Raw genomic sequence first — 12,500 nt, forward strand, 5'->3', positions numbered from 1 at the left:
TGGCAACATCATCCACGATCACACTCTGGATCAGATTTCAGTTTCAGGATCAACCCTCCACAACAAATCATCTTCCTCTCCATCTATTGAATTCAATGTTGATGTTTTTTTGAGCAATCTGATTATGGTATGTGTATTAATAGCATCTCACGATTTGATGGCAAAACCACAAAACATCAAGCAGAGCAGCATGCACATTTCCACTCTTTGTAAAGGTGTTTTCTCCATCAACCATCCAGCCCACTCCATTCCGAGTGAACATGTTCACTGTATGGCTTGTTGATGCATACATCCAACGGTTCAACTGTGGACCCTCCGGTATAACTGCAAGGTGGGTGTTATTTTGTCACAGATGCCTCTTGATCAGTTTGGTTATTTGGATCTGAATAGTCCCACACTAATAAGCTGCATTCTTCCCATTGGCCAATAGGGCACCAATTCCACACACAACTGATTCACAACTTCATTCCATCCTCATTTATCTAACCATCACCATGGACATGTACAAAGAATCTGCAGGGAACTTGAATTTCAGCATGGTTTTACATTTGAAATTTACGATAGGCTTTAATTTTGTTCTGTCAGCCATGCAGGCTAGAATTACCATGAATCTGGTCTTCCCAGGCCTGTAGCTTTCACAAGTAGTATTTTTGAACCTTTCCACTCTGTAGTTCAGCTGCTGGGTATATCAAACTTCATGAGTGTTTCATCCATGCTACCCATATGGCACAATGGGTATTTGTGATTTTGCCACTGCCGGATGAAGAATCACTGGAAACTGGGAATTCTGGCATTGAGGGATTCTGGTAGACCGAGTGTTCTTGCTCTTCTGCCACAACACTAGATACTTTCATTCCATAAAATGGATGTGCCAACTCGCTGTTACTCTGAAATCTTTGCTGGACTCAGGGTTTGTATTTGGTCCATTTAAGTGTATATACACATAGTATTTTTGGTGACCATGTAACCATGCTGACAATTTGAGGACCCATTCTGATGCATGTCTCTCAGAATCAGGCTGGTGACTGGTCCCTGTTCTCATGACACATTTGAACTTGGACATCATCTTCAGAGTGGATTATTTCATCTTCCATTCTCACACCAGTTTTTCACTGCTGTGGCACAGTTATTTGACATGTTAGCAAACGTTACGACTGTTAACTTGGAACCAGCTTCATACCTTTTGCTGGGTAACCCTTTGTTCACTATACGCAGTCTACTCTGTGCGTCTTAAACTCCTCCACATCTTCTGGGCTGCTTGATCTCATGTACTGACTTACATGATTAAAATATGTATTTCTGATGTGAAAAGTTGAAGTAAATTCATAATGCAACTACAGCATTTCTTGGCAAAAATGGGGTGGGTCAACTTACCTGCTGAGTATATGCTCAAACATGACTTTGGCACCATAAAAATGGGGTTGTCTTACAAGCGAAAAAACACATTAAATCCACTTCAATGACTGCCCCATCAGTCAACACGCAATGATCAGCAAAGTGCTGCAAGATGCAAAGTGTCGTCAATAGTGCTATCAAGTGGCTCAGCAACAACATGCTCACTGATGGGATTTGCCAAGGCCACTTGGCTCCAGGCCTCATTATGGCCTTGGTCCAAAGGAACTGAACTCGAGAGAGATGCGAGTGACTACATGAATGACACCATTTGGTGTATGGTATCAAGGAGACCTGGAAAAAAAACACCAATGGGTATCAGGGGAGTAATCTCTCTGCAGGTAGAGTCATATCTAGCGTGAACGAATATGTTATGGTTGTTGGAAAACAATCTTAACCTCCAGAATTACTGCACGAGTTCTTCAGGTTAATATCCTCAATCAAACCATCTTCGACTGCTTCATCAATGACCTTCCTTCAATGACAAGGTCAGAAGAGAGGGATGTTCATTGATGATCACACAGTGCTCAGCACCACTGATTCAGTGTCTGCAAAGTTATGTGCATCTGCAACAAGATCTGGGCAACAATTGGGCTAATGAGTAGCAAGTAACATTCGCACCACACAAGTGTTAGACAATAGAATCCCCGACAGTGCTGGAAGAGGACAAAAGAGCATTCCACCAAAGCTACACCATCATTGCACAGCACACATTTACCATGACTAATCCACCTAACTTAAAAATCTTTAGACACTAAGGGGCAATTTAGCACATCTTTGAACTATGGGAGAAAACTGGAGCATTCGGAGGAAACCCACGCAGACACGAGAACATTCCATCAACACAAGAATCTTGACACCATCTGGGACAAAGATGTTTATTGGATCGACACCCATCCACTTCCTTAAACATCCATTTTCTCCACTACCGGCTAACATAACCAGCGGTGTGCACCATCTATTAGATGTACTACCACCGCCTTCAACAGCATCCTTCAAATGGTGACCTCTACCACCAAGGACATGGACAGCAGAGGCACGGGAACACCACCGCCCTGACTTGGAACATATTGCTGTACCTTCTCTGTCGCTGGGTAAAAAACCTGGAACTCCCTCACCACCTGCATGTGGGTGCATGCGCACAGATGGACCCCAGCAGCTCAAGGCAGAGGATCACCACCACCACCACCTCAAAGTTAATTAAATGCTAGCCTATAAGCAATGTTCATATTCCCCAAGAATAAAATTTTTAAAAGCTCAAAAATTTGGAATTCCAGTATTTCCCATAGCAAATTGTCCATGTTGAGCCAACAATATCTTTGAACTTCTGCAACCAAGGGAGAGCTCAAATGAAGACTATTGGGGAGATACTGGACATGTGTTTAAAAGGTTTACTACATTGATCATTTCATATAATTTTGGATTGACATGGTATGCCATGCTACTGCCCCAATAACCCTCAGCCTTTGCGGGCGAGAGGGCCTGGGTAAATCACTCTGTTAGAGAGTCAGTGCAGAGTCATTGGGCCAAATGGCCTCCTTCTGCACTGTAGGGATTCTCTGATTCACAGAAACACGCATCTTTTGCCTCCTGCCAATGAATCAATTTTGGGTCTAGTTACCACTTAGATCCCATGAAATCTTTACTTTCTGGCCAGCCTGAAAGCAGGACCTTGTCAAAGGCCTTGCTAAAATTCATTCCGACTACATCAAATGTGCTACCCTCATCAACCCATGTTGTTACCTCCTCAAAATTTCTAATCAAGTTAGTCAAATATGAGCCTTAACAAATCCATGCTGACCATTCTTTCTCAATCTGTGATGCTCTGAATAACTATTTATACTGTGGACTCAAACTTTGCCATTGATTTTCCCACCACTGTGTTTGCCTTTAGTTACTTAGGATATAACTTCCTTCCTTTTTAAACAGGTATAAAACTATTGGTCCTCGAGGATAATGCCTGCAGACAGAGGGGATTGGAAAGGACAGTCAGAACCTCTGCTAGTTTTTCACCTGCTTCCCTTCGCAGCCTTCAGATACATTCCTTCCTTGAGGGCTACCAGGACTCCTTAATCTCTCTGATACTATGGAGGTTAGATTCAACAGCACCTCCCAAACCTCTGGTTCTCGCAACCTACAACAATAAGCACAGCGGGTGCATGGGATCACCATGTCCGCCCAAGTTCCCCTTCAGTCACTTACTAGCCCAACAAATTATTTTCATCATTAAAATTCCTGGAACATTCTCTCTAACTGCACTGTCAAAGTACTTCATTGACAACAAGGGTTCAAAAAGGCAAAAAACTGACTTTCCAAAAGCAATTAGGGATGGGCAAGAAATACTGACCTTGCTAGCAACACCCATAGCATAAGAATTAACGAACAACATTTTTAACAAAATGAGCTATAGAAGATTTAAACTAGGGCGGCACGGTAGCACAGTGGTTAGCACTGCTGCTTCACAGCTCCAGGGACCTGAGTTCGATTCCCGGCTTGGGTCACTGTCTGTGTGGAGTTTGCACATTCTCCTCGTGTCTGCGTGGGTTTCCTCCCACAGTCCAAAGATGTGCGGTTAGGTTGATTGGCCATGCTAAAATTGCCCCTTAGTGTCCTGAGATGTGTAGGTTAGAGGGATTAGTGGGTAAAATATGTAGGGATATGGGGGTAGGGTCTGGGTGGGATTGCGGTCGGTGCAGACTCGATGGGCCGAATGGCTTCTTTCTGTACTGTAGGGATTCTATGATTCTATGATTCTACTAATCTTGATCAACAAGGTCAAAGTTTCCCAAGCAGGCTTAGCCTTTCACCAGCTTTTTAAGTTATTCTTGAATGTATAACAATATTATAAATAAAAACTGTAAAAGTAGCTTGGCAACTTAAACCAAAAGAGAAAATGCTGGAAAATCTCAACAGGTCTGCCAGCATCTGTAAGGAGAGAAAAGAGCTGACATTTCAAGTCCAGAGGACCCTTTGTCAAAGCTAAACAGCATAGAAAGTGGGAGATAGTTATACTGCAGGGTGAGGGAATGAAAGATGAGTCATAGCCACAGAAACCAGGGGAAAAGACTGCTAATGACAGTCCACAGAGAGAATAAAGGGTGTGAATGGCCAAACAGCAGATAAGCTAAAATGAGAGGGTAACCTTGGGGGGGGGTTGTTAAATTCGATGTTGAGACCAGAAGGCTGTAAAGTGCCTAGCCGGAAGATGAGATGCTGTTCCTCCAGTTTGTGTTGAGCTTCACTGGAACAGTGAAGGCAGCAGGCCAAGGACAAACATGTGGGGATGGGAGCAGGATCGTGTGTTAAAATGGCAAGCAACTGGAAGGCCAGGATCCTGATTGCGCACGGACCAAAGGTGCTCAGCAAAGCGATCACCCAGTCTGTGCTTGGTCTCTCCGATATAGAGGAGACCACATTGGGAGCAGCGAATGCAATAGATCAAATTGAAAGAGGTGCAAGTGAAATACTGCTTAACCTGGAATGAGTGCTTTGGATCTTGGACGGTGAGCATAGAAGAAGTAAAGGGACTGGTGTTACCCCTTTTTGTGATTGCATGGGAAGGTGCCATGAGTGACGGGAGAGGTGTTGGAGGAGTGGACTAGGTTATCCCAGAGGGAATGGTCTCTGCAGAATGCTGACAGAGGGAGTGAAGGGAAAAAGTATTTGATGGTGGCATCACACTGGAGTTGGCATAAACAGTGGAGGATTATGCTTTGCATGCGGAGGCTGGTGGGGTGAAATGTGAGAACAAGGGGGACTCTATCCTTGTTCTAGGAGGGGGGGGGGGGGGTGGGGGTGGGGAAAGAGAGTCGTGGTGCGGGGGATGGACTGCACGCTGTTGAGGGCCCTGTCGACAACTGTAGATGGGAATCCACAGTTGAGGAAAAAGGAGCACATTTTGAAGCACCACTTTGGAAAGTGGTATCATCAGAACAAATGCGATGGAGGCGAAGGAGTTGAGAGAAAGGGATGGAGTTCTTACAGGATGTAGGTGTGAAGAGCTGTCGTCCAGATAGCTGTAGAAGTCAGTTGGCTTGTAATGGATATTGATAGATAGTCTATTGCCGGAAATGGAGACAGAAAGGTCAAGGAAGGGAAGGGAAGTGTCTGAGATGGTTCAGGTGATGGAGGAGTGGAAACTGGAAGCGAAGTTGATGAATTTTTCGAGGTCTGGATGATAGCGTGAAGTGGCACCAAAATAGTCATCAATGTACTGGTAAAGGAGTTGTAGGAGGGGACCTGGCTAGGCCTGGAACAAGGAATGTTCCATATACCCCAGAAAAAGACAAGCTTAGGACCCAGGCGGGTACCCATTGCTACACCTTTGATTTGGAGAAAGTGGGATGAGTTAACGGAGTTGTTGTTGACAGGTAGAACAAATTCAGCCAGGCGGAGGAGAGTGGTGGTGGTTGGGAATTGTTCAGACGTCTTTTCAAGAAAGAAGCGAAGAGCTCTCAGGCCGTCCTGGTGTGGGATGAAGGTGTAGAGAGATTGCACATCCATGGTGAATAGGAGGCTGTTAGGACCTGCGAACTGGAAACTGTCAATATTACGCAGGGCATCAGAGGAATCCCGGATGTAGGTGGGGAGGGAATGGACCAGGGGAGTGAGGTAAGAGGAAATATGTTCAGTGGGACAGGAGCATGCTTGACACAATGGGCCTACCAGGACAGTCCTTTTTGTGGATTTTGGGAAGTAGGTAGAAGCGAGCTGTCACTCAGCCTCTGAGACGTAGAGGTCAGTACGCCAGACGACAACAGCACCCCCTTTGTCGACAGGTTTGATGACAATGTTAGGGTTGGACCTGAGGGAGCGAAGGGCGGAAAGTTCAGAAGGAGAGAGGTTGGAATGGGTGAGGGGGGGGGGGGGGGGACAGAAAAATTGAGGCGGCCAATGTCCCATCAACAGTTCCCAATGAAAAGATCGAGGGCAGGTAATTGTCCCAGTGGGGGTGTCCAATTGGAGGCAGAATGTTGAAGGCACATGAGAGGATCTGTGGAACAGGGGGAGGACTCTTGCCCAAAGAAGTGGTCACGGAGGCGAAGGCGGCGAAAGAAGAGTTCAACATCACGTCGAGCCCGGAACTCATTGAGGTGGGGGCGTAAGGGTACAAAGCTGAGTCCTTTGCTGAGAACAACATGCTCAGCCTCAGAGAGGGGAAGGTCGGAGGGTGTGGTGAAGACACGGCAAGGGCTGGGGCTGGAAGAGATGGTGTTTGAGGGATTGGGACTGGTGGAGGGCCTGGGATGGGCAGTGGTGTTGATGAGTTGTTGAAGCTTGCATTCCATAACATCTGCAAGAAACGGGAAAAGTTTTTTGTTAAGACGTCAAATGATGCAGAGGATGAAATGGAACTGGGGACAGGGACAGCTTTGAGAGAGTAAGATGGTGTTGCTGGAGAGAAATGTCGAGTGTCTTCATGTGGCGGCGCATGGAACTGAGTGTGGCTTTCAGGATGCAGCGAGATCAGTAGTTCAAAGAATTTTGTATATCCTGGAAGTACCTGTAATCCCGGAGGTTTCATGCGGAGTGGAATTTGAATTGAAATCCACGTGGGGTAAATCAGAGATGAAGACAGTCACTGAGGAAGGAAATATGGCAGTGGACGCGAATCTTGGTAAATACCTTGTCCAATGACGGGGGTGGTGGTGGGAGATGGATGGGACAGAGGCAAAATTTAGAAAAGGGGGAGAACAGGTAAGGGAAGGGGGATGAAGTAGTGGGAAAGAGTGGGGGGGGGGGGGGGGAGGGGAAGAAAAATGAAGAAAGACAATAAAGAAATAAAAGGTAGAGAACAGTAAAAAATTAAGTAAAATAGAATGAAGACAAAGGAGTCGAGATGGGGTAGAGCAACTTGGCAACTTAAACTGTTCACTGTGATTTTCTGTGATTAAACATTAAATGCATAAAGTGGAAATCCAGCATTAAAGTTCCTCCTTTTAAAGGAACAAGAGTCTCTCTTCCAATCCAATGATGTGGAGATGCCGGTGTTGGACTGGGTTGGACAAGATGAGAGGTCACACGACACCAGGTTTGGTTCAACAGGTTTATTTGAAATCACAAGCTTTTGGAGCACTGCTCCTTCACTCTGAAAGCTTGTGATTTCACATAAACCTGTTGGACTATAACCTGGTGTCGTGTGACCTCTCATTTTGTCCAATCCAGTGAAACACCAATTACAGCAAAAATCTGTGAGCAACAAGTACAAATCTGATTGATATATCTTCACCAAGAACTTCCTATCAGTTAGAGCTTAGTCAGGGAAAAGCTGAAGCCTGCTAAACCTTAACGTTTTAAAGTTTAAAGTTTATTTATTAGTGTCACAAAAGGCTAACACTACTGCAATTAAGTTGCTGTGAAAATCCCCTAGTTGCCACACTCTGGCATCTGTTCAGGTACACTGAGGGAGAGTTTAACATGGCCAATGCACCTAACCTGCATGTCTTTCGGACTGTGGGAGGAAACTGGAGCACCCGAGGAAACCCACGCAGACACGGGAAGAACATGCAGACTCCACACAGGTAGTGACCCAAGCCAGGGATCGAACCGGATCCCTGGCACTGTGAGGCAGCAGTGCTGACCACTGTACCACCATGCAAACCTTGATCAATGGGAATTAGGCTTGTACCTTTATGGATTTGACTGTGCAGTCACAAGAGGGCAGAAACATCATTCATCCTTCCTAATACCATTACATAACAAAAATACACAACATGTACCATGCGGCAGTCTGGTAGCCATGACGAATCTTTAAAAAATTCACTATGATGCACTTCCTCTTTTTAAAACAAAAGTGCAGAGTAAAATATTCAGAATATTTCACACATTGATGTGGTAAGCACGGAATATACATGGCCATTATTAGCGTGCCGCAAGCAAGATACAGTTTCACATCTTCTATTCTCTATCCTAAGGCCCTGATCCCAGTCTGAGCCAGTGAAGCACTCATCTCAGTTAGGCATGTTTCGTCTGTTTCTGGAGTTGAAGTATGGGAAAGAAATTACAATCCTTTGCAATAAAAAGGGACCTAATAAGGAGTTGCATTTTCTGGAAAAATTGTCCAAGCTGTAAATTAGATAAGTATTAATTCAGAATCAATCTCTCCTCATCACAAAGATGCCCGGCAGTGTTCGTTAGAAAACCTAAACAAACAGATGCGATTGCTTCCATGCTATGCAAGATGTGAAGGTCATCAAGTGTTGTGTAATTGTAGAATGGTTTACTAAACATTTTACTCTGGGTTAAGAGTTCAAACTGTTCAAAGTCAGTGTGAATCCTGCACTCAAGTGCTTTGACAGCAGACACTTCAGGCAGTTAATAATGTGCACATGTTAACCATGTCCCAGGATGCTCATGTCCTACTTACAGTTATCTTCTACATCCTTTTTATTGTCTTCTTCTGCAGGAAAAACTTGGTTGACAGGTGCTAGAAAAGTCTGTAAAAAAAAAAGAAAAATATTAGTGTTAATGCAATTCTGGGCAGTGCACAACATTGGTTGTAAACAGTATGATACCGATAATTCCAAAAAGAACAAATGGAAAGGTTATGATTCATTCTGTAGGTGTCCTCCTCCCTCAAGCACTCGACTCTAAACAGGGAAGTTGTAATGAACACAGAAGAAAATTACACTAAGTAAAGATATTAATAACCTTGCAGGATCAGGGTTCATTTGGCAACTAAACTTCAATACAGATGAATGCAAGATGGTGCAATTCAGCAGGAAGAATGAGATCATATCTTCTTGGAAATATGTTTAAAACAGAGTAGAGGAGCAGAAGGATCTGAAGATGCAGATAAACACATTACAATGTAGCAGCCCAGGTTATTACACCAGAAAAAAGCCAACCAAGAATAGGACTCATTTCTAATGGGATAGAATCAAAAAGCTGGGAAATTATGTTCAACCTGTATACCAATGGATTAGATCACATTTGGGAGCACTGTACACTATTCTGGGGCAGGATTTTACTCTTTGGGTTGGAACTCCAATGTCAGGGTGAAATGGGGATCACGCAGAGAGTGGTTGGGGTGTGGAATGGACTGCCTGCAGTGATCGTGGAGTCAGACACTTTAGGAACATTTAAGCGGTTATTGGATAGGCACGTGGAGCACACCAGGATGATAGGGAGTGGGATAGCTTGATCTTGGTTTCAGATAAAGCTCGGCACAACATCGTGGGCCAAAGGGCCTGTTCTGTGCTGTACTGTTCTATGTTCTATGTACACTGTGTGGGGAACAGTCACCCAACAATAATTTTCTCCAAATTGGCCAATTATGGTGGTTAGAGATTGGACCTGCTGTCCAATTACCGTAAGAAGTTTAACAACACCAGGTTAAAGTCCAACAGGTTTATTTGGTAGCAAAAGCCACACAAGCTTTCGAAGCTCTAAGCCCCTTCTTCAGGTGAGTGGCAATTTGGGCAATTACCAACAGCAGTTGGGCTTTCAAAGCCGATAGGGTGCCCTGCAGCATGGAAGGGGCAGAAACTTGCAGTTCAGGTAAGAGGCACCCCTTTGAACTTTTACATCTTTATATTGAAAAATGTCTTCATCAGCCAGGTCACTAGTGTGACCGGGTATCTCTCTATAAGGCAATCCTGCAGCCACAGCTGAGGCCAAACAGGTGTGTAAGGCCTTAAAGCATATCTAAGCATGTGTAGAGACATGCTTTAAAAAACCCTAAAAAACACCCTGGTCTTCCAGTGTGGACAGAGAAGGAATGGCTGCGACAATAATTTAACAGCAATAATGGCAATAGTGGCTTTAAAATGGCTATCCTGATTGAGAGCTAAGCATGCTGGGAATTTTGGTCAACTTATAGATTAAAACCAGATGCAGGTCGTAAAGTTGCTCTGGTCTGGGATCTGTGATCTGAAGCTTCTCAGATAAGGGAAGTTGTTTACATTAACTGAGACACTGCGTCTCTGATTTATATGGCTGCTTTGTATGGACATGTCATATGAACTAGGTATAATGGCACCATTCAAAAGTAATTTCACTGGATGTTCAAGCCATGTGATCAGCTTCTGATCAATTCATTGGCTGGATGACAGAGAAGCTTCTGGAAGCCCAAGTGGAGAATTGTGAACAAAGAGACATGTCAGCCTTTGTTTGCCAGTGATAACTTGAACAGACCAACCATCGCAAGACGACGACTTGTGCCCTGAAGGAAGCTTCAGAGAAGGAGAAGATAGATTCTACATCGAGGATATTTCTTGGCCAAGGTTTTCCTAAACTTGGTAGAATCTATTTTCAGGTAAACAGTTCAAGTTGATGTTCAGTTAAAGTTAAAGTGCAGTTTAAGAGTTAAAGTTCAGTAAAGAGTTAGAATTGCAACTGTTTATGCTCGAGTTGGTACTAAAAGTGTTAAATAAAGAAACAATTGAATTACTGCCCTTGTTTGTCTCATTAAATTGGAATGCTTGGAAGGGGTTTGAATTAAAGCTGTATAACATCCAGGAAACTGGCCTAGTCCCCAGCGCCTTCCAGAGAGGCAGAGAGTGACTGGAAAATTCCAGTCAGCTTCTGACTATAGGCCTTTGACCAGTTCAACTTGATTCTCGCTACTTACGGATGGTTAGCCCTGCCATTCCCCATTCTCTAGGAAAATGGCCCAGGAGTGGCCGGTGTTAGCAAACAGGTTCCTTGGCCAGTAACAGGAGTGCGCCTCAACACTCACTCCAGCAGGACCTAAAAATCCTATACCACCTGTTTCACTAGTTCTACCATAACCACCTTGCTCTTATGTTTGAGGCCTCGGACTAAAAGGGCAAGTATCCCACATGCCTTCATACGTTTTGCTACTTTCTTGTTCCTCCACACCTGTTCAAATCCTACCATTTATTGTGTATCCTTTTGACTACTGCTTCCTCACACTTCTCTGGATTGAATGCCATTTTCCCACTTTTCTGCCTACTCCATTGATTTTTTTTTCCAAGGTTCCAGCTTTCTTTAGCATTATCTACATTCAAGTCTAAATGATTGATATATGCCACAAACAACAAGGGAACCAGTACCGGGCCCTGTTAACCCCAGTGGTAACAGTAGAGACATTCTGTATGTGCACTGTACAATGTGAAGTTCTTCCTTTATGACTGATGATTAACTAGTGGGACATTACAGATTCTCCAAGTGTGCATAGTCAGTATGCATTTAACAGTACATTCAGATAAGATTCTCACTCAATTCAGGTTGCAAAAAGAAAGATTGCCACGGTTGGAGTGTCATCTTACAGACAGGTAACAGCATTACACAACAGATCAAAAATGTAAACAGTTCATTACGCAAAGAACAAAGAAAATTACAGCGCAGGAACAGGCCCTTTGGCCTTCCAAGCCTGCACCGACCATGCTGCCCGACTGAACTAAAACCCCTTACCCATCCGAGGACCGTATCCTTCTATTGCCATCCTATTTATGTATTTGCCAAGACACCCCTTAAATGTTACTACCGTATCTGCTTCCACTACCTCCCCCACGATCAGTTTACACAGTCTTGTGATGGACAAGAGCACCTGATGAACTTCCTTGGTCATGGGGTCGATGAAGCAAAAGAATAAGAATTGTTAGAAAGTTTAAATTTTCATTTGAAGAAACCATCAAACTGGGTGCTTTTTAAAAATTCATACTGTGCCTTTGCCACAATAGCTATTTCAACTTTCAATTCCTAAATGAGTTATGCACTCACCAAAGTACAATTTGGGATGATGAAACATGTTGAGCCTAGATGTCCCATGAAACCTTTGCTACTATGAACCTTGATTTTTTTGCGATTATGCATTGCCATTTACTAAGTAGCTAAGTACAAAAACATTGTTTACATTTATGCTTCAATCAGCACTTTCCGAGGATAGGAAACGGAATGGACGTCTTAGAGCAACGTGATGTGATCTCACAAGGAAATAATACGAAGCTCACAATGTTTAATGAAGTAGTGACCATGCATTAGTTGTTGAAAAGTGCTATTACCTGACTAAGTTAAAGATGTTCTTAAAATCTGAAGAAGTGGCTCACATTCAGGCAATGAACTCTATTCTGATCACAGTTCATTTAACTGCTGTGGATTAAGTGGATTCTTGTAGAATTTTTACTTTGGGATGTGGGTTTCCT

The 12,500-nt window shown here is 43.8% G+C and overlaps 1 protein-coding gene across 5 annotated transcripts in view; it reads right to left on the minus strand.

Moving 5' to 3' along the window:
• Positions 1-12,500, minus strand: part of LOC144504557 (unconventional myosin-VI) — a 226,968-nt gene that overhangs the window by 113,823 nt on the left and 100,645 nt on the right. For all 5 annotated transcript variants that reach the window (XR_013499667.1, XM_078230067.1, XM_078230065.1 and 2 more), the window contains exon 3: positions 8,759-8,828. Coding sequence is in view for 4 of the 5 variants with exons in the window: in XM_078230067.1 (XP_078086193.1) it covers positions 8,759-8,828 (70 nt within the window). In the remaining variant the exon portion in view is untranslated. The remainder of the gene's footprint in view (positions 1-8,758; positions 8,829-12,500) is intronic.

Source organism: Mustelus asterias, chromosome 15, assembly GCF_964213995.1.
Source record: "Mustelus asterias chromosome 15, sMusAst1.hap1.1, whole genome shotgun sequence".
Classification (NCBI taxonomy): Eukaryota; Metazoa; Chordata; class Chondrichthyes; order Carcharhiniformes; family Triakidae; genus Mustelus; species Mustelus asterias.